The 27,692-nt window shown below is 42.4% G+C and overlaps 1 protein-coding gene across 4 annotated transcripts in view; it reads right to left on the minus strand.

Annotated features, from left to right (window-relative positions):
- PTBP3 (polypyrimidine tract binding protein 3) overlaps positions 1–27,692 on the minus strand; it is a 258,869-nt gene that overhangs the window by 31,243 nt on the left and 199,934 nt on the right. For all 4 annotated transcript variants that reach the window (XM_063455301.1, XM_063455302.1, XM_063455300.1 and 1 more), the window contains one exon: positions 5,571–5,745. In XM_063455301.1, coding sequence (XP_063311371.1) covers positions 5,571–5,745 — 175 coding nt within the window. The remainder of the gene's footprint in view (positions 1–5,570; positions 5,746–27,692) is intronic.

Below are 27,692 nucleotides of genomic sequence, written 5' to 3' on the forward strand. Positions count from 1 at the left end.
ATTTTGTTTTCTAAATAGTGGGTGATTTTTGGAGCACCCACAAAGTGTACAAGCTGCTACCACTGAAAACCACTAAACAAATAAGCGCCTACAACTCACACATTTGTTTCTTTTGTGTTCTTACACCTACTGCAGAACATTTTGTTGATAGGAACATGCATCCCTTGACAATTATTTTTTAAAACAAGCAAAAAAATACTGTAAACAAATCTACAAACCAAAATAAAACAGTTAGATCAGTATCCTCCCTGAAGTGGGTGCGGAAAGCAGAAGAAAGAAGAAGCAGGTAAATATGAAAAATAAATCACATTTACCTGCTCTTTTCAGGCAGCCGAGTGAGGCAACTGATTCAAAGCTAAAGCTATTGAATGAGAAAGTTGTCTCAATGTGATACATGTCCACTGGCTTAAGAGACACCAGCCAGTTCCAGGCTAAAGTGAAATTTAAGGTAAGCAGATTTTATCACTACAGATATTCAGAGAAGTATATTTTTATATATTTTATCATTAATTGTATACAAATGATAGAAATGGGTTAGACATCAATTCAAAAGTATCCATTTAAAAAGGTACTAACAATTCTCTGCAATTTACCCATTGACTTAAAAAAATAGAAAATCAACTATAACTTGTATTAATCTTTTTTTATTAGATGATCCATTTTCATTTAAATGTATTATGAAGATTTAACTAATTACGTCAGAACCCTGTTCAGACATGGCAAACCAGGGCACACATTGCAAATACCAAAACCGCCACAGCTACCAGATTCTGCAGCTCAGTGGAAGCATGTCACTGGACCACCAGAGATCGTAATAGCCTGGCAGGGACCTAGGTAATGGGGCTGTAGTGGTTATGATGCTTGGAGTAACCCTTAAAGGGACACTATAGTCACCAGAACAACTACAGTTTATTGAATTTGCTCTGGTGAGTAGAATCATTACCTTCAGGCTTTTTGCTGTAAACATTGTCTTTTCAGAGAAAATGCAGTGTTTACATTACAGCCTAGTGATAACTTCACTGGCCAATCATCTCTATGAGGGGATGCTGATTGGCCAGGGATGTGTTTGAATCATGCTGGCTCTGCCCCTGATCTGCCTCTTTGTCAGTCTCAGCCAATCCTATGGGGAAGCATTGTGATTGGATCAGGCTACCACTTCTGATGTCAGCAGACAGCTTGTTTTTCTGAGTCTAACAGCAGGCAGAGTTACAGCTTCAAGCTTGAATACAGTAAGATTATTACTAAATTTATGGAAGCATAATGGGCCCAGGGGGCTAGATGGTGGTTTTAAAACTATATAGTGTCAAAAGTGACCCTATAGTGACCCTATAGTGATTCTTTCAAAAACAAAATACAAAAATTCGGTTTTTAGTTGGACTATTTTGGCCTTAAATTTGAAATTCACTTTGAATTCATGGTAATTCTTACCTTAGTGAAGAACTTTGTAAAAGTAACAGGGACATGCCAACATGATGAATAATGAAATTTGCAAACTCTTTCGAGAAGACAAGTTTGATGTGGGCAGCATGTTCGTGCTGGCAGTGCAGCAATTATGCAGACAGTAAAGAGATGTGACACAAAATGTATGTTTTTTGTTGACAGTAATTACAGGTAGCCCATAAAAAGCTTAGACTGTAATAAGCTAAACTGTGGACTATGGTTCTTGTTACACACATAGGGAGTATTTATCAAGTGACATTCAGAACATGGAAATATAGAAACGAATGTGATTGTACTTTAGAAGTGGCATCTCTACTTGAGCAAAAACACTGAAAAATGCAAGAACAAGAGACACCAACGGTGTTCTTTTCAGATTATTACACAACTGTAATCATTTCTCAGGCATTCACTGAGGCCATGCTAATCTTTAAAACTAAAGTGCAAGTAAAGCATAGACAAAGTGCTACTTTTGTTGGCAAATAAAATGTAACCTTGCAAGAACCGATATGTTTATTACTGGGAGATTAAACACGCCTCTTCCTGCATAGAAGAAAGACTTTACTTTTAATGATATGCTTCTTAATGATGTATCTACATCCAAATACTATTGTAATTTCTAAAATAAGACATTTCATTGTGACTTACAGTAGGGTTATACAGAATAAAGATTGACATACAATGAAGAACAAGGATGATTTTGTTCAAGAAGACTGCCAAAAGGGAGAATCTAGACAGGGGCGGACTGACCGGTCGGGCACTTCGGACATGGTCCGAGGGCCAGGCCGGGATGGGGGCCCGCCATCAGGGGGCCCGGCCGCCCCTTTAAATACTGCAGCCGCCTGAGCGCTCTCTTAAGAGCCTCAGGCGGCTGCAGCTTCTCCCCTCCCCTGTAGCATGGGCGAGCTGCTATCCGGTCCGTGGTGCCTGGCCGGAGTGATAGGAAGGTGCACACTGTGCACCTTCCTGTCAGTCCGGCCGGGTACAGCAAACAGAAACTCCTGTTCCGCGCGGAACAGGAGTTTCTGTTTCCTGTACCCGGCCGGACTGACAGGAAGGTGCACACTCAGTGTGCACCTTTCTATCACTCCGGCCGGGCACCGCGGACCGGAGAGCAGCTCGGCCACGCTACAGGGGAGCGGGTAAAAACAGAGAGGGAGGGAGGGGTAAAAACAGAGAGGGAGGGAGGGAAGGGTAAAAACAGAGAGGGAGGGAGGGAAGGGGGTAAAAACAGAGAGAGAGGGAGGGAGGGGGGTAAAAACAGAGAGAGAGGGAGGGGTAAAAACAGAGAGAGAGGGAGGGGTAAAAACAGAGAGGGAGGGAGGGAAGGGGGTAAAAACAGAGAGAGAGGGAGGGGGGTAAAACAGAGAGAGAGGGAGGGTGGTAAAAACAGAGGGGGGTAAAAACAGAGAGAGGGGGTAAAAACAGAGGGGGGGTAAAAATAGAGAGGGAGGGAGGGGGATAAAAACAGGGAGGGAGGGAGGGGGGTAAAAACAGGGAGGGGGAAAAACAGAGAGGGGGGAAAACCAGGGAGGGAGGGAAGGGTAAAAACAGAGAGAGAGGGAGGGGGGTAAAAACAGAGAGGGGGGGAAACAGAGGGAGGGGGGGTAAAAACAGAGAGGGGGGGTAAAAACAGAGAGGGGGGGTAAAAACAGAGAGGGGGGTAAAAACAGAGAGGGGGTAAAAAGAGAGAGGGGGTAAAAAGAGAGAGGGGGAGGGGGTAAGAAGAGAGAGGGAGGGGGTAAGAAGAGAGAGGGAGGGGGTAAGAAGAGAGAGGGAGGGGGTAAGAAGAGAGAGGGAGGGGGTAAGAAGAGAGAGGGAGGGGGTAAGAAGAGAGAGGGAGGGGGTAAGAAGAGAGAGGGAGGGGGTAAGAAGAGAGAGGGGGTAAGAAGAGAGAGGGGGGTAAGAAGAGGGGGAGGGGGGGAGTAAGAAGAGGGGGAGGGGGAGTAAGAAGAGGGGGTAGGGGGGACTAAGAAGAGGGGGGTAAGAAGAGGGGGAGGGGGAGTAAGAAGAGGGGGAGGGGGAGTAAGAAGAGGGGGTAGGGGGTAAGAAGAGGGGGAGGGGGGAGTAAGAGGAGGGCAATTGCCCCCTACCCTGTCCGCAGGCACCGTGCGGGCAGCCGGCAGGAGAGGGAGGAAGAGAGGACCCGGGAGCTCAGCCTGCAGCTCCTCTGGGTCCTTCTTGCGCGAGCACGGCTCTTGCGAGAGTAAACTCTAGCCCTGGAGCTACGGGCTAGAGTTCACTCTCAACACTGTGACCACCAGGGATTCCTGGGGGTCGCAGTGGTGAGAGTGAACTCTAGCCCCATAAACACACTGCCCCCACACACCGCCCCCCATACACACACACTGCCCCCACACACACCATACACATTTACACACATTGCCTCACACACACACACATACACTGCCCACCCATACACACACAGCCCCCCATACTAACATTGCCACACACATACACAGCCCCCTCATACACACATTGCCCCACACACCCTACACATTCACACACTACACCCCCTCACACACACTGAACCTTTCACACACACTGCACTCCTTACACATTGCACAACTGCTCCTATACCCTACTACAGCCTCCAGCAGACCCCAGGTAAGTTGTCAAACTGTTCTTAAACGGTTTGACTACTTACTCTTGGAGGTGGGCCCGGCCCTCCTGGCACCATAACGACTACACAGAGCAGTAGTGGTTATTGTGCATGGATTATTTCTTTAAATAATCTACAAGTGCCCCAGTAGCCAGCAAGCCAGCCAGCCCACAGGCCACCAGTTAGGCTTACAGCCAGCAAGCACACAGCCTGCCAACCGCAGCCAGCAAGCCACAGCCTGCCAGCCAGCAAGCCACAGCCTGCCAGCCGCAGCCAGCAAGCCAACAGCCTGCCAGCCGCAGCCAGCAAGCCCACAGCCTGCCGGCAGTAGCCAGCAAGCCCACAGCCTGCCAGCAAGCCCACAGCCTGCCAGCCGCAGCCAGTAAGCCCACAGCCTTCAGCACACAGCAACAGTAATTAAGGTAAGAGGAGCCAACTTGGCCTAGGTATCAGCGAGCTATGTTGTGTTGCTATATTGTGAATAGGAACCAGAGTGTTGGAGAGACCCCCCTCCAGGCCCCATTAGACTCCATTGTAGTCTCTAATGGGACCTGGAGGGGATTCTTTCTAACACACTCTCTAAAGGACACTGAGATAGCCTCTGCTAGAAAGACCCCCCTCCATGGCCCATTAGCCCTCAATTGTAGTCTCTACTGGGGCCTTGAAGGGATTATTGCACTTTTGTTCCTTGTGTCTAAAGATTGTGTAGGGTGTGGCTGGAGGCGGTGCATGGAGGCGGGACATGGGTGGCACTTACTGCGGAGTATGGGTGGGGCCTGTAAGGGGGCCCTTGATTTATTTTGCCCGGGGGCCCTGAGGGTTCTCAGTCCGCCCCTGAATCTAGAACAGTTTTTTGGAGTTTGGTGAGGGAGAGTATCTTTAATTCCCATCCAAATTCCATGGATTATTCTCAATTCATGCAGTCACAAACTCAGCAATGCATGTTTTTTTTTTGTTGTTTTTTTTTTTTTTACAAATGGAACAGTTATAGAAACACAATTGCCTTCTATGCTGTTTGGAAGGCTACTCCATCATATCTAGGCTCCTCTAGCAGTTATTTCACCATGATCTGACATTTATTCTTGATTGATTTCTTCCCTTGTGAGACTATGGTTGGACTGGGTGGCACATGCCAACAGGATAGGCTCTGATTTCAAGCTACAATGTTTATGAATCACCATAACTATTATACAAAGCCCTGCAGCAGAATGCCTACTTCATGTAGCCAAGTACAATAATTCACATGCAAATGTGCAGTTATTTTAAAGATATCATAAGGGGAACTAGTAATGTTCCTGAAGACATTTTCATTATACATGTGTTCGACATCCACGTTTGTAATGACATTGTATTTGACCTTCAAACTGAAGAAGAAGAAAAAAAAGCAACACACAACAAAATCGTAAGTAATCAAAACTTAAACTACCAATAAAAAGATGGGGAGAAGAGTCCCGTCCGATGAGCTTTCATGTGTAATTGAAAATGCATGCTATATCTGTGTAATTAATAATGGTAATATTACAGTGCTCACCAAAAGCTGTAGCCATTGTGGCATCAAGTGTGGGCTGTCCTTCGCCAGTAGGTAGATCGATGCGGGTAAAATCACGGCTCTTGTCATTGTTGTACTTGACATTAAGGCTTGTTAGCTTGGAGGATTCAATGCGCAGAGTACAGCATGCATTGTATATATTCTGCCCATCTAGAGCCTGGAAAAGAGACAGATGAGAAAAGAAACAAGATTATGGGTGGATAATGCATACAACGTGAGTCACAGAAGTAGACATGCAAGGAATATGACTGTTTCAGTAACTGCAGCTCAATTATTGGTTTATTATTATTATGATACATCAACCAGCATTAGGTTTAAATGGAAGGATGATTTGCACATCTTTTTCCCCTCAAAGGAGGTTAAGATTATTATTACTATTTATATAGAAACAACATATTCCACAGCACTTTACAATTATAGAATGAGGATATGTGACAAGTAATTTACATACAGAATGTAGCAGAGGTGAATAGGTGAAGGTCCTGCTAAACCAGTTTGCAATCCATAAGATTATCTTTGAAGGGTACTTTTCAAACAATGTTTACAGTGGTGTTTTCCAATAATCTAATGCAGAAGTGGGGGCATCACTCAGAAGTACAGACTGAGCATGAGATGTTATTAAAATAATAATGTAAAATAAACCACTTGATGAGATAATGATAGCAAATATTTATCAACTGTTGATTTGGTTAAGTAAAAAATTGTTTTTTAAAAGCACAAGAATGCGCACTAGGCGAAGTAGGAAAAGCATTCTATACAGACTGGCTCAGGAGCCTCGAAATGTACAATCACAGTTATTTGTGAGATGCAAGCCGTTTAATAATATATTCAAACCTTTTTTTCTATGTACAGCTCACTCAGCCATCGCTTAAAGGAGCACTATTAGGTCAGGAACACAAACATATATTTCTGACCCTATAGTGTTAAAGCCATCATCTAGCCCCTTTCTTGCCTCCCTAAATATAGTAAAATCTTACTTGTATTCAAGCCTGAAGCTGCTGGCTCTGCACCTGTCTGCCTAAGACCTACAAGCTGTCTGCTGATATAACCAGAAGTGTTATCCTGAGCCAATCACAATGCTTCCCTATAGGATTGGCTGAGACAGTCAAGGAGGCAGATCAGGGGCAGAGCCAGCACAATTTAAACACAGCCCTGGCCAATTAGAATCTCCTCATAGAGATAAATTGAATCAATGAAACTCTATGAGGAACATTCAGTATCTGCATGCAGAGGGTGGAGATATTGAATGTTGTGATGCACACTAGGCAAGACCGAGATAGGAAGCAGTTCTAGCAGCCATCTAAGGAGTGGCCAATGAAGTTATCACTAGGCTGTAATGTAAATACTGCATTTCATCTGAAAAGACAGTGTTTGCTGCAAAAAGCCTGAAGGGAATGCTTCTACTCACCAGAACAAACTGTAGTTGTTCTGGTGACAATAGTGTCCCTTTAATTGCTTTGCTGGCTAGTTCCTTATACCTCATTTTTATACATTTAAATACTGGAGTTTATACATAAAGTTTTATTCTCAATCAAGCATCAAAATGTGGAGCAGTCACTGTGGAACTTAATACAATTTTCCAGCTGATAGTTCCACTTTCAGAATTCCTCTTTATGACTGACCCCTACTGTCACTTAACAGCCTCCTTAACCATATGTTAATTACATTTTCTAGACTTTACTGTGCTATCCTACCCGGAGTACAATCCAGCTCTCAATCACGTTGTATGAATGTGTGTGATGCTGATCAAATAAATGCAAGATAAATTAAAACATACTGTTTATGGAGTTAGAGAAGTGAATAAGGTTACTGCTGTGCAATTAATATGTCACTTCCCCACCAATCTTTGTGGAGCCGTCTATGTCACGAAGAAGCTCCACTTTTGGTATTTAACGTGGCTCTGTCACATATTTTTTTCTTTTTACGTGTCCCCCCTCGACTCTTTGCGTCTGTATTGTCTCCCCAATGTATATTTTATTTTTGAATTTTGCCCATTTAAACCATTTTAGGGTATTCTGTCAGTGATGTATGCATGCTTCTGTCATGTGCTGTTTTTCCAGAGTCTCGCGCATGCTCACAGTTTGTATATTTGCGATGCTCGGAGAAAGATGGATCATGAGAGTAGAGAAAGGATGGATGAATCTTGCAGGTGAGTCTTGTAGGAAAATGGGACTTGACAATGGAAGTGGAGCTTGCCTTAAGCTTTATCCTTTGTCAAGGGTAAGAAAAATACACAAGACAAAATAGTCCCTTGTGTTATATATATTTTTACCAGAAAAAGATCAGAAATTAAGAAAATAATAGATTTAGAGAGTGGAAGAGAACCAAGAATCCAGCTAGAGGAGTTCTCCTGATTTTGTGGCACCAGACATTAATATAATCAAGGTTTTCTTTATCAATCAAATGTATATTTTAAAGATTTTTCTCATTTGCTTTTCACAATTAAATCTGCACTGCAACTATACATTATTTAATGTAACAGCTAACAGGGTCTGGGTGTGCAAATTCCGAATATATTTCACAAGATGACTGTCCTGTTAAATAAAAAGTGGAGATGTCATATCACTCTCCTTTCCCCCAAACACAGAGAAATGCACATTTCCAAAACTATATATTACTGTGGATAACAATGACTCACTGGTTCAAGATTTCTTTTAAATTTTGAAAATCTAAATAGTGATCATTTATTCAAACTAAGGGATTGGAATTGACTTGGATAGGCTTGGGAGGCAAGATGGTGCTTTAGATGGAAATTGGCTTTAACCCCTTAAGGACCAAACTTCTGGAATAAAAGGGAATCATGACATGTCACACATGTCATGTGTCCTTAAGGGGTTAAGGAGGATATGGAAATTAGACTACAGGGAGTGCAGAATTATTAGGCAAGTTGTATTTTTGAGGATTCATTTTATTATTGAACAACAACCATGTTCTCAATGAACCCAAAAAACTCATTAATATCAAAGCTGAATATTTTTGGAGGTAGTTTTTAGTTTGTTTTTAGTTATAGCTATTTTAGGGGGATATCTGTGTGTGCAGGTGACTATTACTGTGCATAATTATTAGGCAACTTAACAAAAAACAAATATATACCCATTTCAATTATTTATTTTTACCAGTGAAACCAATATAACATCTCAACATTCACAAATATACATTTCTGACATTCAAAAACATAACAAAAACAAATCAGTGACCAATATAGCCACCTTTCTTTGCAAGGACACTCAAAAGCCTGCCATCCATGGATTCTGTCAGTGTTTTGATCTGTTCACCATCAACATTGCGTGCAGCAGCAACCACAGCCTCCCAGACACTGTTCAGAGAGGTGTACTGTTTTCCCTCCTTGTAAATCTCACATTTGATGATGGACCACAGGTTCTCAATGGGGTTCAGATCAGGTGAACAAGGAGGCCATGTCATTAGATTTTCTTCTTTTATACCCTTTCTTGCCAGCCACGCTGTGGAGTACATGGACGCGTGTGATGGAGCATTGTCCTGCATGAAAATCATGTTTTTATTGAAGGATGCAGACTTCTTCCTGTACCACTGCTTGAAGAAGGTGTCTTCCAGAAACTGGGAGTTGAGATTGACTCCATCCTCAACCCGAAAAGGCCCCACAAGCTCATCTTTGATGATACCAGCCCAAACCAGTACTCCACCTCCACCTTGCTGGCGTCTGAGTCGGACTGGAGCTCTCTGCCCTTTACCAATCCATCCATCTGGCCCATCAAGACTCACTCTCATTTCATCAGTCCATAAAACCTTAGAAAAATCAGTCTTGAGATATTTCTTGGCCCAGTCTTGACGTTTCAGCTTGTGTGTCTTGTTCAGTGGTGGTCGTCTTTCAGCCTTTCTTACCTTGGCCATGTCTCTGAGTATTGCACACCTTGTGCTTTCGGGCACTCCAGTGATGTTGCAGCTCTGAAATATGGGCAAACTGGTGGCAAGTGGCATCTTGGCAGCTGCACGCTTGACTTTTCTCAGTTCATGGGCAGTTATTTTGCGCCTTGGTTTCTCCACACGCTTCTTGCGACCCTGTTGACTATTTTGAATGAAACACTTGATTGTTCGATGATCACGCTTCATAAGCTTTGCAATTTTAAGAGTGCTGCATCCCTCTGCAAGATATCTCACTATTTTTGACTTTTCAGAGCCTGTCAAGTCCTTCTTTTGACCCATTTTGCCAAAGGAAAGGAAGTTGCCTAATAATTATGCACACCTGATATAGGGTGTTGATGTCATTAGACCACACCCCTTCTCATTACAGAGATGCACATCACCTAATATGCTTAATTGGTAGTAGGCTTTCGAGCCTATACAGCTTGGAGTAAGACAACATGCATAAAGAGGATGATGTGGTCAAAATACTAATTTGCCTAATAATTCTGCACACAGTGTAGAATTGGTGAGAAAATATCGGAAACTGGAACAGAAATAATGCTGTATTAGGGCGAGACGGTGGAGATGGAGGTTTTTGTTGGGATAAGAGGCAAAGGCAAAAGATGGATTTAGGACAGTCATATTTTGTCAAAGGGTATCAAGGTCACTTGTGTAGCAGCAGCAGCAATAGTTTTTGATTTTTTTCCTTTTTTATTATGTAATTTTCTATTTTCACTTTCTAGACGAAAGTAAGAAAAACAAAACACAAAACCATAAAGGGTTCCTTGGAAGGTAGGAAAAAACTACAAATTCAGTTTAAGGCAATGATGAACTCATGTCAGTATAACATTTCTGCAATAACGGAACATTTACAAGTATTCATGATAAAAGGAAAAGGCGCAATAAGTAACATTTTGATGCAAATAAGGCAATAAACAGGGCAAATACATGAAGTGCCAGAAAATGCACATTTTATACGTAACCACCAAAATCCATTTCTTTGACAGTTTCTGTGACTGTCCATGAACTTTGTCACAAAGAAGTTAAAGAGGCAATGTTACTTTGCAGGTTTCTATTTTATTTATACTCCATTTATGGATACAAGTACATTCCATATCATCAGGCCTATGTGGGTTCAAGTACATGTACGATCATATTCAATGAAAGGAAAACAAAAAAAGAATGAGTAAAAATCACACACAAATATAACCCCAGGTCAAAGAATATTTACCAAGTGCCCCAGATAATGAGATTAGCCCTAAGATAACAGAGGTCAATACTCTGACCGTCCTCTTTATGGCCAGACACCAAGTGTAGAAATCATGTATATGTGGGTTAATATTTAGAAGTTTTGCTTGTTTCCTTTGGATGATATCACATTAATATCTTGTAATCCTATTCCTTTAATAAGTTGGTATCATAACAACCTTATTGCTATTGCTTTTATCCATACCATATGGAAATCTCTGCGTATTATAGTCTGAGCAAAAGGAATGGGGGTAGGGTACAGTTTAATATTTTTATATTAATCCTTTTTTGTCCCACTATTTCCCCTTGTTTTTTTCTTTTTTTTACATTTACCTTCTTTTTCTAGTTATATATTTTGACGGAATCCACTTCGCCACTGGCTTTTGGAGGGGCCTGTGTGCCAGCCTCCTACACTGGGATCATGTGTTAACCCATGTTAAGCCCTGTGTTAACCCATGTTCAAAACCAAAAGTACTGTTTCTGCCCTCTGGAAGTTTTAACTCGAACAGATTCAAACATGTTGCGGCGGCCATCTTAAATTGTCCAGCGGTGTTTTGTCGTCAAGTGTATGGAACTGTTTTGGGCATGGGACCATGTGCACGGTGGGGCAAAAATAAGACTTCCAGGAAATTCCTGAACCCCTGAACCGATCTGGGTGATTTTTGGATATGTTGTTCACCCAGATCGGGGCTATCAGGGGATGTGACTGTGGGGATATGATGTATTTTGGGGTTTGTAAAAATTTATGTTTTTTCTGTTTAGAGTTAATTGAGTTAGCCCATTGTCTTTGTTAATTGTCTCACAGGCAGAGGGGAGGGCTTGTGTGCTGTAAGTGGGAGTGTCGGACATTGTTGTATTGTTCTGATTGGTCTGTGTCCTTTGTGTGCCTGTGTTCAATCAGGTCCAGGGGGTGTGCCTCTGGCCTGAGTAATTGTATATAAGCAAACCTGTACCAATAAAACCTAATCACTAGCTCTTGTAAGAGTTGTTCCTGTTCCTGCTCTCTGGATTACAAGAGAGGTCTACCTACTGGAAGCTGGATCCTTGTCTTGGGTCCAGAGTTTGTGGAAGACGGCGAGACCCCAACCAAGCTGCAGCGGTTCGTGGGGTCTGCGGTGGTTATGGTGTCTAGTGGAGTGATTGGAGCGCTCGGGAAGCACTAGGAGCATCAGTCATATGGAGGTACCCAGTCGGGGTGCCAGGCTATCCGTTACATATATAAGGGAGGGACTTCTTTTTCTAATGGAAAGCATGATCTCTGGCAATGGGCGTAGCTTAAAATTCAATCTCACTTGCGTAATTTATTTACCCACAATCCATCGGTCAAACAAATTCCACAATTTGTTCAGAGGAACAAAACAGTATTGAGATCCAATGCAAGAAATATATATATATATATATCTCAAGGGAATATAAACATTAAGGCACAAGAGACATAAGGAAAGGAAAACTGTAAAGAGGGAAAACAAAACAATTATGCTAAAACTAATTATCTATTTAAGCATGTTGCATATGATTAGCAGAATGATTAGTAGAATGTATTTTCAGCCCAAATTGAGTGAGGTTTGCAAACACAGCATGTACAAGTTGGGCAAAAATAATATTGGTTTACCAGAATATGGCAATATACAGAAAGCTATAATTCTAAGGACCTTCCTAACTGAATGAGATAATATGGTTTGTCATAAAAATACATATAAATATATTTGAGCAGGCTTGAAATGGCGACGATGCTTAATCAAAGGATTCTACTCGCTTGACTGACATTCCAGACGCATTCAAAATATATAAAAAATACAATAATGGAACACCACAATCGCCATAACCACTACAGCTCTGACAAATCCCAGGTAAGAAGTTAAACTGTTCAAACATGCTTAGACTTCTTACACACTCACAGTGGAGGGAAAACACAAGGACACTTCTGGCACCATAACCACTACAGTGAGATGTAGTGGCTAAGGTGCTCAGTGTGTTTCTTTAAAAATAATTCAAAACAAATGCAAAATACACTTACATTTGCTGCAAATGTCCACATTTTCTATTTCCCACTGTAAGCCATATCAGAAAGCCAATCATGATGCTTAACACTTACAGAGGCTCTTTCGTCATCTGGGGTCTTTTGCCCGCTGGGTGTCTAGAGGGCCAGGTGGTGCAGGGGAAGGGGAGTTATACTTACCTGAACTTGTTCATTGCGGGCGCCACCGTGCTCTTCTGCCGGTCCTCTTCAACTTCGGCCGGCTTCACCGACCAAGAGCCAACATCAGCACTGTATTCTCGTGCATGCACAGGATCCATCATAGACAAAACTTTCATTAGTGACGGCTGGGGGCTGGAGGATTGACAAGCTTTGACAAGGCATAACTCCGTATTTTTTTTTCTGCTTCACAAAAAGGCAGAGTCAAAGTAGTCCCCATTTTGTCTTTGTATATCACTTGACCGGGTTTTCAGTTAAATTACAACACAGTAAATATTTGTATTTCATTAAGATTTTTTGGGGGGGAGGTGTAATTCAACAAATGCAGGAAAGTTATTATAATTTGGTTTTTTTTCAAAATAATTTTTTAGGCATTTTTAAATTTATTGTATATTTTCTCTGCATGTATTTCAATGCATAAGAATGCATCTGTTCCAGTCTGGACTTAAAAGGATAACGCAATTCATATCAACCATGCTTTCTAAGTTTGTTGTATTTTAATTAATGCTTTTAGTAGGGGGTTTGCCCAGTGTTTCCTTTGAAAAATCAGCTATACCCTCATGCACCATTAACTTCTATTAATGGAAATAGCCGATTACAGAGCTAGATAAACACTAATTAGTATTTGTTAGTTCAATCATGTAATTCTTTCCAACTGGTGTTGCATTTCAACTAGTAGTTGAGTTTCCTGGGTATATAAAAGGGCCATGTTACAGGCTGCTGGGAAAAATCCTCATCACTCAGTACGCCTTTGCCAGCTATCAACCCAGCCATACAAGAGAATACAGCCTGGCCTCATTAGAGGCAATCAAGGACAAGGGTCACCAGATACCTATCTATTTTATTCCAGTCCGGAATCTATAGCATATAAAATGATCTTATCTTACACTAGGGCTCTTTTCAAAATAGTTTTTTTTCTACAGCCTACCTAAAATAATTTCTGTGATGTTAATCTGTGATTACAATGGGTATCATTTGACACAGTGTTTTAGAAATGTGGTTAGCAGAGTCTTAAAGATATTTAAAACACATATGATTCTGTTTGTATATCTCTCTCTACCCACCTCTGTTTCTTTGTATCTATCTAGATAGAAAGATGCATAGATTGAAATGATACAGGGTTATTCACTACAGTGAAAATTCAAGGTGACTTCAAAGTAAATAATATCCAACTTTATAGGACAATATAGGTGAGGCGGGACGGCTGCCTGTCCGTGAATTTCCTTTCGGATATTATGTGTGTTTCCCCATCCCGTTCGGGAGTACCTCCACAAAGTGAATTCCACTCCGATACCTTATTTAGAATGTTCGTTTAGAACCTTCATACCTCGCAACAGAAGTGTCAAACCCTCAAACTGCAAAGGGAAACAATTAATGCGTGAACACTATTCATACAGCCGAACGCCACTAGGAGGAGCATTTGTGGATTGTTTCCCACCTTGTTCGTATCCCAAACGAGGGCCTCCCCGGTGCCCCATTAGAACGTTCACTCCAATTAATCACACTCGCAACCTAGCAGTGAAACCGCAAGCAAAGTAATTAATGAAAGCTTCCACGGGTGGCCACTGTTCGTACAGACGAGCGCCGACCAGGGGGAACATTCATACTCCGAAAGGAGGCGCTTCCCTTGTCTGGGTTTCACACCAGGACCTTGCGAACGAAGACTATTGAGCGAGGGACCGAGGCGAGGGTCCTTGAGATTGGTGTGGGCACTCTTGGCGAGTTTGGCGGCTCTCATGAGCCCGAGGGACAAAAAGACTAGCTCTTTTCCCACGGGAGGGCTTTGCTGTGCCTGGGAGACAAAGGAACTGTCCCTTTTTCCAGTGCCTAGACTCCCAAGCACAGAGGTTCTTGGGAAGAAGACCCCTGGCGGTTGGTGTGGGGAACCCTCGGGATTTAGTGGCGGGCTTTGAGGACAAAGGGAACAAAGTCCCTTCCCGCGCTGGGACCCCAAGGAGGGGGGAGGATCTGGGGGTGGGACCTTGTATGTGTGTGTGGTTAACCCCTTGCACGGGGTTATGTATAAAAGCCGTGTGTGGCCAATAAAGTGGCTGTTGTACCTCCAGGACAGTGTGTCGTCCAGTTACTGGGAAAGATGGGTCTCTTTGTATTTTAAATGGTTCCTGATCGGCTGAAGAAAGGGAATTAGCGGGGGTTAGGGTTACCCGTGGTCCGCTACAAATATCACCCAGACCACTTCAGCTCATTGAAGTGGTCTAAGTGCACCGTCCCTTTCCCCTTAACCCTGCAATGGTAATTATTGCAGTTTCTACAAACTGCAATAATTACCATGCAGGGTTAAGACTGCCTGTAGTGGTTGTCAGACAGCCACTAGAGGCACTTCTAGGTGGTTAGGCACATTTTGCTCGCCTTACGCTCTGCATCATTGCAGCAATGCTTTCCTAGGAAGGGAGCCTAACGCACTCTCCGCACATGCGTATAAGCACCCCCACCACCTCCCTTTTTTCCCTAACATTATAGTATTACTTTAAATATTCTCTAAATCAGCTATTCTGGTCTTAAATTTAAAATGTATTTTTAATTCAGATGGGTGGATGGGTGAAGACAAGTACATAAACTGGTTTTATTCAATACTTCTATTGAATCAGTCTTTTTTGTTTTTTTGTGACTAACCAGAGATAGTTTGAAATAAACCAAACACTCTTAATTGTGTTTAGACCACCAGTGCTTCATGTGGTTTTATTTCCAGTTATGCCCTTAAGCAATAACTGGGTGTAGAGGAAAGGATTAATGTACAGGGAAAATCATCTTTATGACAGTCACAAATGGGTCAGTATGTGTTCCGGCAGGATAATGACTGACAAAGTAGCACTTAAACGTGTTGTGCCCATTAGTCTTTTAAAAATGATGCTTCCCTGATGAGAGCCAGATGGGAGGGTGATCAGAGCACAGACTCTTAAGATTTATGTGTTCTATTTGACAACTTTTAGAAAAATGCTTTTCATCTATATTCACGCTCTTCCCTAGATTAACGTTTTGTTTGTTACAAAAACCAAATAGATGATCGTTTGATTTAGCTTTGATTTAAGGCATAATCGGACATGGTTAGCAGACGAATGTAAGAATACATTTATGTTGTTCTATTAATTTTACTAGTTGTGCCAACAATCAATGCAAACTCCATTTTGCCAATACGAAACTCCATATTTATGACTATGTGCCTGTCATATATGCTATATTAATGTGTCAAAAGATAATTGTTGAAATAAAGTACTTGTTCTAGCTAGTATTAGTCGGTTTTCATAACTACTGTGCTTCATACATGGGGTTATTTTGATATCTGAGACCTTCATTTAAGATGAAAATTAGAACCAATTGTGTTAATAAATCAGTAATTCTGCATTTTTTGTGATTATTTATTATCTTTGTTCATGATTTAGAACCCACTCTTCTACACCGATTGGTTTGGAAGAGTTATATTGTAAAAATAAGAAACAGATCAACTCTTCAAGGGTTAACCTTTGTTTGCAATACTTAGTCTGGCTTTATTTTATTCCCTACCAGTTACAAACCTATCTGGATTGGAATCACACCACCAGAACATTAAGGATTTCTTAGTAGTTTTCTCAGAAAACAGTCATGTGTAAAGCAAAGCAGGGTAGAGTAACAGGATATCATCTGTCATTGCAGCAAATGCATGGTGTGTCCAACACATTGAGCAGGGCTGGGTAAAAGCAGCCTTCTGTTTGATGTATCACATTAGTACTTAACCAGGCAACAGGAAGGAAAGTAAAACTGACATTTTAAGACCGCTAAAGTAGTCGAGTCTGTGTTAATTTTACACCACCAGAGGGGTTAACAGTGATTTGGAGCAGTGATTTTGTGATTGCACAGGCTAGGTTTTTTTATTAAATTCAGAACTGCATATATATTGTAAATAAAAGCCATATGGCAAAATTGTAATGAAGCAAATTGGAATTTCTTACCAAATGACGATTTCTGAGCTGCATTTTACAAATCAAAGGCTGGTACAATGTTTAACAAGTGATACCTTGGTCCAATAGAGTATTGTATATCCATATCGCCCAACATTTCAGATGGACAAGGAGGGACACTGTAATTTTATGGGTGTCAGTGGTGGTATGGCCAGGAGCAGGGCTGTTCATTCAGTTATATTTGTAGATTTTTTTTAAGTCCTTGGGGAAATAGGGCCTCTGAGTGAGCACCCTGTTTTGGCTATTTTGTTTCTTGTTATTTTACGCTTATGTTATTTGATTAGCGTTCGCACCTTTTTCTAATTCAAGGAACCTATGAACCAACATGTCCACGGATTTCCAATCTACCTACTGATGGAGTGTGCATATATATTTGTAGGTCAGCAGAGTATTGTGACATTTACACTCTTCTAAAACACAGAAAGTGTCGAGGTGTTAACCTTGCTAATGTTGTAATGTGAGAATGTGCAGCTTTTTATATTTCAAAGGGCTTCTTCTGTCTTTGCTCTTTCTTTCATGGTCTGACAAAAAGTTTTACGATGACTATTAATTCTGTGAGCACCATCAGAGCTGGTGACACAGCACAGCTCCAAATACCCCACACTTTTCAGGCAGTCAATGGGCAATCTAACAGATTATAGTCCATCACAAGGGCTGAATGGGATTGCGAACATAACACTGAAAAGTGCCAGCAGTTTTTTTATTGAGCAAAAGACCACATGTTAATAAATTTAAAAAAACACAAATAAAATACTGCTGATGCAATTCTCTAGCATGCAAATAATTGTTTAGGGTCTGTACATTGACACCCAATAAAGGAGCTTTGCTCCTTTAGAACATTTGATCATCTTCCACAAATACACTGGAGTGCAAACACAGAAGGACTAGAGAGGTCGCCCTGTCAAATGGCATATTCATTGTCGTTGCTTGTGGAAAGCTCTGGCCGGCAATAAAGGTTTCCATTTTCATACTTTTGGCACTGGTTATGAACGTGTGTAAGGGGACTTGTGTCAATAAAGCTGTGAACTACTCAGGGAAGAGCCTCCTAGATGCCCCATAAGGGAGTGGACAAAAGCATGGTGCGCCACTTAGAGCTATTGTTGTAATTAGAAGTGATAGCCCAGGAAACATATATAATAAGAGCATGCTGTAAAAGTCCCTTCTTTAGGTGTAATATGTAAATAGCAATTACATTTCTCCATTGAGTTCAGTTGCTCGACAGGGCAATGAAGTGATATTGGATTGGCTGAACACAATCATTTTGTGCAGTATGTTTATTGGGGGCTTTTCTCTGTAGTCCTCAGAAGCAGGACACCAGAATCAAAATATGGGATTGTGAGACTGGAACTCAAATTCAGGACTGTTTGGTGTGGAGGAGGGATACATTATTTTTTTATTTGATTAGGAACAAATAGCTTCCGGTCGTTACAGGAAGTAGTGGCTTTTGAGACCGTGAGCAAGAGTGAGACATGGGTTAAAACCACCATCTCAATTCACATGGTTTCCCGACTGGTTCAAAACATGAAATTGCCAAACAGAAAAACACACGTGCTTCCATTTTTTTTTATCCTTCTGACTCTGCCTACAGCTGTTTAAGATATAGGGTCTAAGCTGCAGTAATATCACGAATACTCAAAACAAGCAACTTATCAAGATGGTACCCTGAGATAGCAATGTATACATTTCATTCAGAAGCCATTTATCATGTTTAAACATTACCGCCCATTAATCACTGACTGATATAAAATAAACAGCGATATGTGAATTCTATACATTGTCATAGGGCATTTTCATGCACTGCCCAACAGCATATAGAAGAACCTGTATGCCAACATGGCTTTTTCCTATGGGAAAGCATTGGAATGGCTGAAATAAAATTCTGATGATGTCAGCAAGGAGGATCTGGATGGGGCCAGCGCCCGCGTACCTTGGTGGCTTTGGAAATAAGGTATTTTTTATTACCTTTTAATGAGGTTAAGGGGGTGGGCAAGCCACCAAAATTGCCTCAACCATCATAGCGTTGGCAGCGACAGCTCTTAGGCATGCAGGCATTTCCTATACTATCGTGGGAAGGACTTTAGAATAGAAACCTACTGGACGGTATCCTTTACCATGGGCCTGTGCCAAGACATCAGCAGCAGCCATGCCCCACTCCGTACAGTAGAGATAAAAAGGCATAGCGTTACTAGACAGACCTAGTGCAGGAGCATTTCACAGGCCTATTTTGATATGCTGGAAAGCTTCTTCAGCAGTAGAAGTCCACAAAATCATATCTGGCATGTCAGGCAGAGAAGGTTCTCCTAATATGTGGTCCCAGTGTGAGCAGTCTGGTATTCACTGGCACTGGTATTCACTGGCAGTAATAGTTCACCATGCCAAGAAAGGAGAGGAGGAGGCTGTCTTGGTCTAGAGTCGCGTTCTGGAGCAAGGATTCGCAGCGGTGGAGCATAAAGTCAAGTTACCTAACTTAAGGCTAGCAAAATTGTAGTTTGTTTGGTGAAACCTTGTGACCCATGTCACACAAATTATGCAGCAGGCTGAGAGTATCAGTCACACATGCAGACTCTGTAGAGCTGCAGATGAGCAAGTTATCTACGTACTGGAGCAGGACAGAGCCACTTACTGGTTGCCATGGTTCCAGACTTTTACGTTCCACAGTAGAGAACACTGTGGGGGAGTCATAGTAGCCTTGTGGGAGCCTGTTCCAAGTGTATGACACTAAAGTGAGTGGAGGTGGCTGGTATAGCTGAGAGAATGGAGTTCACATCTGGGACTACCAGAGACAGGGGCTGTACCTGCACATTGAAAGCTCTCAGGTCCTGTGAGAAACGGTACTCACTCTTATGTTGCTTGGGGACTGGATTTATCAGGGAGTTCCAAGAAAAAATGGTGAAAGAAATTATTTCATTCTGTAGCAACTCTGCAACAACAGAGGCTATACATAGCTCCTTTTCCCTGGATAGTGGGTACTATTTGACAAAATCAGGTGTGCAATCAATAAATCCTGGATCTGTGGATGAGATGGCTGCAAGATGCTGGGGCAAGGTGTCAAGCGGGTCTGGTAGTGTGATGGATGTCTGGCGGCAGATAGTGACAGGATCGACTGGGAAGAATGTGTGTTCGTAATGCAACATTGGTCTTCCATTCTTCCGCCATTCAATTAATCCCTTATCTGTCACAAGGTATATAGTATCTCTCTGGACCCAAAGGCCTGATACAGCGAGCATGTCTTCACCGTCAAAGTCAGAAGGGAAAACAAGTCTTGTCTTGTTGGAAATCATGAGTGGAGATTCAAAAGTCCACTGAATTGTTTGTGGTACCGCTGTGATAACTGTTACCAGGGAATTCAAAAGACATTGGAGAGGGGCAGGTACAGACATTTCACCACATCCGTGTCATCTGCCCCAACAACCATGTTCAGCAACATAGCACAGCCCTTTCCAGGTAGCAACAGCTAAATTAGAGTATAAAATGCATAATTTTGTACAGTATTGCACACAAGTGTTCCAAGATAAAATTTATAATCTGACAAATCTATGTGATATATTTTGAACTTCAACAAACTGCCATCCTGCAATCTGGACACAGTCATTTAAAAATATTCTCCTGCCCAACCCCCAAAATCAATCAATCAATTAATTAATTAATATAAATGGTCATTTTGAATTAAACAATCCAGCAAATTGAAATCATTTTTTGTTTTGTGTGCATGGTCTTTATTCTACACAGCTAGACAAGAATCATTGAACCTTAATTAGGCAAACATTCAATATTTACTCAAATGAAGCCGTAAAACCAATCTATGCATGAGCACTACAGCTTTTGTTGTTTAGACTTGCTCTAAACTTAATAGCTATTCCAAAGGTTACGCTTGTGGGTAGTAATTGAATGTATGAATTAAAAGCACTTGAGATTCTTTATATTATATATTATTCATATTATTGTTTTCATGTGTTCCTTGACCCATAGTTTATCTTTGGTACATGTGACTCCCCCTTGGATACATTTGAAGTTGTCGGACAGTGCTTCAGTACAATCAAATTTCATAGGTTTACAAAATAAAACAGAAGAAAAGTTGGATGAATAACATATTAACAAAAATCTGTAACTGGTGGTAGTCCACTGAATGCGGTAAAATAAATACTGAAGTAATAAACTAAATGTAAACAATACCAATTTATAACACGTATAAGCAAATCTGCCTCGAGATAACCAGGATACGGAACACTTTAATAATTATTTGTGCATACACACAAACTATATATTTTTTAATAAAAATAGATACTAGACCATCATTGGCTGTAAAGTGACTCAGTGTCCATCTATAAACTGTGCTAACCAAATCACTACTAACTATATTGATGGATTATCTGGTCCCCTAATCCGGGTACATTTCTCCCCAAACCACCACCACCTCTCAAAAGACTATAAACACTATGGACTATCCTTCCAAGTCCAGTGCCCCTTCCGGGTTTATTAAAGCCGCATTCCATCAGCCAGGGGGCTGCTGAGACACGGCATGCCTGACCAAGAGCAACTCTAAACCATCATGTCACTGCGATCCACTTAAACTTTACCCAGAGTGCTCTCTGTCCAAGAACCATAAATCAGAGCTCTTTTTGAGGGTTAGCAGAGAGGGTGGAGAGGCATCAAATGACACCAAGAATTTGGGGGTGCACCCTGTACCCACGGAAAGTGCTGTGGTTTTGGGGTGACCGTGGAACTCTACCCAGCACTCTGGAACTCTGCGCCAGGAGGCTAGCTGCGTCCTGCTGAACTTTAGACTTCCACCAAATTCGGGCTAGCCATATCCAATCCGGGCGCTTTTTGGACAGCATGGGCACCCCAGAGAGTCCTTTACGGGGATTTATGACATGTTGGGCTACACACTTCGCAATAGAACTAATCACTCTAGACTGTAGACACTACGGGAAGGGACAAACTAGGCGGTAGTAACCCAACTGCTTGTGGGTATACCACCACAACCAGAGGCGGCTCTCTAATTAGGCGGTTTAGGCGGCCGCCTAAGGCCTCGCGCTGGCGGGGGCCTCGCGGCCGCCTAAACCGCCTGTTGGCAGAGTGTGTCAGGTCCTCGGTCAGTGACCGAGGACCTGACACCAGGAGGGGGCCCGGCGGCTTGCCCGGTATGCCGCCGGGTGCGAGGCCCCTCCTGGCTGCCCGGCCACCATCGCAGACACTGGTCTGCAGCTCCGCAGTGTGCAGAGCTGCAGACCATGTGACTCGCGAGAATTGGCCAATCAGAGCGTTGCCGCGGGTTACCACGGCAACGCTCTGAAGTCTCGCGAGATTACACGGTCTGCAGCTCTGAGGAGCTGCAGACCGTGAGCAGTGGACCACCAGGGAAAGGTAGGCTCTCCCACCCCATCACCCCCCACCACCCTCAGGCTCACCCCCCACCACCATCACCCCCACCACCCTCAGCCTCACCCCCAGCTTCACCACCCACCACCCTCAGCCTCACCCCCCACCACCCTCAGCTTCACCCCCCACCACCCCTCCCCACCCTCACCATCACCCCCACCACTCTCAGCCTCACCCCCACCACCACCATCACCCCCCACCACCACCCCCCACCACCATCACCCCCACCACCCTCAGCTTCACCCCCCACCACCATCACCCCCACCACCCTCAGCCGCACCCCCCACCACCCTCAGCTTCACCCCCACCACCATCACCCCTCCCCACCCTCAGCCTCATCCACACCACCCTCACCATTACCCCTTCACCCTCAGCCTCACCCCCACCACCCTCAGCCTCACCATCCCCCATAACCCCCACCACCCTCAGCCTCACTTCCCACCACCCACAGCATCACCCCTCACCACCCTCAGCTTCACCACCCACCACCACCCTCAGCATCACCCCCCTCAGCCTCACCCCCCTCAGCCTCACCCCCCACCACCCTCAGCATCACCACCCTCAGCATCGCCCCTCACCACCCTCAGCATCGCCCCTCACCACCCTCAGCATTACCCCCCACCACCCTCAGCATCACCACCCTCAGCATAACCCTCCGTCACCACCCTCAGCCTCCCCCACTCACCATCACCCCCTCCTTCTCACATCACCCCCCTCTCACTCTCACATTACCCACTCTCACATTACCCCCCCCACTCTCACATTAGCCCCCCCACTCTCACATTAGCCCCCCCTCTCACATTAGCCCCCCAGTCTCACATTACCCTCTCACTCTCATATTACCCCCTCTCACATTACCCCCTCTCACTCTCACATTACCCCCTCTCACTCTCACATTACCTCCCTCTCACTCTCACATTACCCCCCTCTCACTCTCACATTACCCCCTCTCACTCTCACATTACCCCCTCTCACTCTCACATTACCCCCTTTCACTCTCACATCACCCCCCGCTCCCTCTCACATTACCATCACCCCCCCGCTCCCTCTCACATTACCATCACCCCCCGCTCCCTCTCACATTACCATCACCCCCCGCTCCCTCTCACATTACCATCACCCCCCGCTCCCTCTCACATTACCATCACCCCCCGCCCCCCGCTCCCTCTCACATTACCATCACCCCCCGCTCCCTCTCACATTACCATTAACCCCCTGCTCCCTTTCACCATCACCCCCCGCTCCCTCTCACCATCACCCCCCCGCTCCCTCTCACCATCACCCCCCCGCTCCCTCTCACCATCACACTCCCCGCTCCCTCTCACCATCACACTCCCCGCTCCCTCTCACCATCACACTCCCCGCTCCCTCTCACCATCACACTCCCCGCTCCCTCTCACCATCACACCCCCTGCTCCCTCTCACCATCACACCCCCCGCTCCCTCTCACCATCACACCCCCCGCTCCCTCTCACCATCACACCCCCCGCTCCCTCTCACCATCACACCCCCCGCTCCCTCTCACCATCACACCCCCCGCTCCCTCTCACCATCAGCTACCCCATACACATAGGGTCTCAGACAAAAATGCAAACATGCTCACAGAGACATACATTCGCACACACAAGGATACTCTCTGTCAGACACACTCTCAGGCACATACACAGGTAGACAGTGCATCAATGTGTATATGTGACACTTTTTTGTTAGTGGGGCCTCATGTTTGCGTTTTGCCTAAGGCCTCATAAAGTCTAGAGCCGCCTCTGACCACAACTAACTATATATATATATATATATATATATATATATATATATATATATATAAACCAAGAGGGCTGCACTCACCTGAACATGCATACATTATAGGGTGCTGCTGGGGCCAAAATATACAAAATACACAATCCAGCACACTCGCTTATTCACTAAACAATGATTTCAAATCTTACAGATTGTAATAGTTTTATTTAAAAACACCTCACCTAGGCAAAAAATAATGGGGGTTTAGTTACATTATATGATCATATATTGCATAAGCCTGCCACACCGTCAATGTACCCCATTCTTGGCAGATCCTACTCTAGCAGCCTAATGCTTGCTCTTATGAGATTAATCCACTTACTTGGGAAATACTTCCTTACTGGGACTCTCTGCAAGTCAAGGCTAAATAGGGCCCTGGAATGAGGCACCTGTGACAGGGAGGGGTGCAAAACCAAGGAGTTGGCCTGGACTCCAAAATACATAAATGAAAACAAGAGGGCTGCACTCACCTGAACATGCATACATTATAGCAGAGAGTCCCAGGAGGAAGTATTTCCCAAGTAAGTGGATTAATCTCATAAGAGCAAGCATTAGGCTGCTAGAGTAGGGCCTGCCAAGAATGGGGTACATTGACGTTGTGGCAGGCTTATGCAATGTATGATCATATAGTGTAACTAAACCCCCATTATATTTTGCGTAGGTGAGGTGTTTTAAAAAGGAAACTAATACAATCTGTAAGATTTGAAGTCATTGTTTAGTTAATAAGCGAGTGCGCTGGATTGTGTACTTTGTTATATATATATATATATATATATATATATACACACACACACACACACACACACACACACACACACACATTTTCTTAACAGAATTAAAAGAACTGTAAAAAAAATACACAAGGTCACCCACTGAGACTTAAGATTTTACTAACAGCAGCAAAAGGGTCTCTTTACTGTAACAATTAAAAACTATTCTACTGCCTTGAAAGCTAGTCCTATATAATTTAGAAGGAACATTTAGTAATTCTCTAGAAAATAGATACTTTTTAGGAAAACCAGGATATAGGCCTAGAATAGTTAAAAAAAAAAAATACATTAATAGCACTATTATCATTTAAAACATTGTTGATGATCTAACTTCTTTTTAGAAACGCATTAAACAAACAGTTTCAAGGACTATGTCAAACATGGAAACAAGTCAAAACATGTGTTTATCCAATATGAATAATGGCTTCTGAATATGGAGATTAATCAATTTGCCAATTTGGAAAAAGGTTTCAATTTGGAGTTGTTGTTTTTTTGTGTGTCAACAGGACAGGGAATGGGTAACATGTTTAATCTGATGGATTGTAGTCAAAATGTAAATTTAATTACCATGTTAGATTTTTTTCAAAGGTAGAACTGTATTAATAGGAACTATGTGGCAACAGTAAGCCACCATAGACCTCTCTACTTGCTGTTCTGTAATAAAACTGAAAGCAACATTAAATCATGTTGCACAGGAAGGCTACTGCCTCTGAACTAATTAAAACAGTGGTCTGGAGAATTTCAGTGTATTTCTGTCATTAGTTTTATTCTGCACCATTAACAATGGAATCCCTGACTCCAATTTAGCTACAGATGTTATATATTTGTTTAGACACATAAAGCGTAACTGTTGCTTTCCTCATGTTGTCCCATACTCTAATAGACAGACAGAATGAGTAGATGACCCAAAACACATGCATTGTTTACAATTGTTGGTCATTTTGGTAGCATTAGTTTGACATATGCTTGTTTTTTTTTTATATACTACAAATAAAGGTTTGTTTGAGCAGGACCATAATCACCCTCTGTTCCGGTATGTCCAACTCATGTATATATATTTTTTGTGCCTCTACAATGTATTATTTTGTGTTTAAAGAACCAAGTATAATATATATAATTTTTCCTCACACAACTATGTTGAGGTTTTGTTTGTTTTTTTACATAATTTGCATTTCCTGTCTTAAGTGACAACATAATTGCTTAAACAAGACACTTTAACTTATACCCTCCCACAACAACTTAAATTACATTTATAAAGTGTTTTTAACTTCACTTATAATTCCTGTCAGATGGTAAAAAATAAGCTCTACTTATGTACAAAACAAAATTTAAAAAATACATCAGTAGAAAGGAGCATATTACATATGTTATATGTGCTAAACAAACTACATTACAACATTGACACTCCTGGAGGAGATTATAGTCTTCTCACACTGCTATGAGAATATTTTAAGAATCAAAATATTAATGCCTGGACAACAGAAGACCAGTGAAATAAAGTAAATGTCTCAATCTTATCTTCTTCAATAAATGTGTTTATTTTTCATATTACATGGCTCGATACTTTCAGGACAGATCTTGTATTTGTTTACCCATGACAAATTAGAGCCGTTTTGTTATCTAAATACCAGTAGCTTTGTTTCCCACATCATAGAATATTTTAGATGTCAACCTCAGTTCACAATGGGGCCACTGAAATAAATGTAGCTCTTGCCCTATTGTTACATCTACCCCAGTAGTAGGTGCAGAGGGATTAGTTACTGCTGCATATTAATTGCAATTTGTTTTCCTTTAACTGTACAAGAGAACAATCACGCATATTTTCCTATTGTGACAAAATGAGTCATGGTTTGCTTCAATGTCAAAGACATCCAAAATATGAATGATAGGAGATAGAAAAAACCTTGCTTGCCTCAAGCTTATTTTCCCCCTATTCTATTCAACCTTTGATGCACAATGTTCAGCCCTGGACCTGGTTTTTATTGTGAATATATAGTCATAGTGAAGAATGTGATATATAGAATACTCTCTGCCCTACCCTCAGTCATGTGATAGATAATCTGTTACTCCCCCTCACTCTCTAGTCTCCCTGAGATTTTAATCTCACCATTATCCAATGCTCCTGATGACTTGACTTTCCAACTCCCTATTCCCCTTTTTAATATTTAATAATATCCCATGTACCTGAAATACTGTTTTGCCAAGGTAATGGTGCTAAAGCCATCCAATTGCAACAAAATGGGAAAATGATCATTTTTAAGACTACATGTACTGTATGCATTTTAAAAACATACCATTTGTATTTATTGTGGGCAAATTGTCAGAGAGTCTGATTAGTATGATGATGCTGTTCCAAAGAAATAACACAATATCCCGACTCACAGGTTAAGAACTTGTGATTTATCAGATGCATATTTGTAGTTCTGGTGGCTGGAATGTGATGTTCATTTAAACATGGCTAACTCAATCTCATTATTGTTTAAAACTTGGTATATAATTTACTTAAAACAAAAGCCTCCCAATCAAGCATGATAATAGACAATTTTACTTTATATTCTTGCTAATTGGGATGGCTTACATAAACAAAATGTATACACAAAATAAACAAACAATACAATATCAATTAGCAGAATACAAAGTCACTGATTTTGAACCTTAATTTGGATTGTTTTGTAAAAGCAATGTATACATTGTATCAAAACCTATTGAGACTCACTTATAAGTATTAAAGGGACACTATAGTCACCCAGACCACTTCCGCTCAATTAAGTGGTCTGGGTGCCAGGTCCCGCAGGTTTTAACCCTTCAGAAGTAAACATAGCAGTTTCAGAGAAACTGCTATGTTTACATTGCAGGGTTAATCCAGCCTCTT

The sequence above is a fragment of the Pelobates fuscus genome, chromosome 5, assembly GCF_036172605.1.
Source record: "Pelobates fuscus isolate aPelFus1 chromosome 5, aPelFus1.pri, whole genome shotgun sequence".
Classification (NCBI taxonomy): Eukaryota; Metazoa; Chordata; class Amphibia; order Anura; family Pelobatidae; genus Pelobates; species Pelobates fuscus.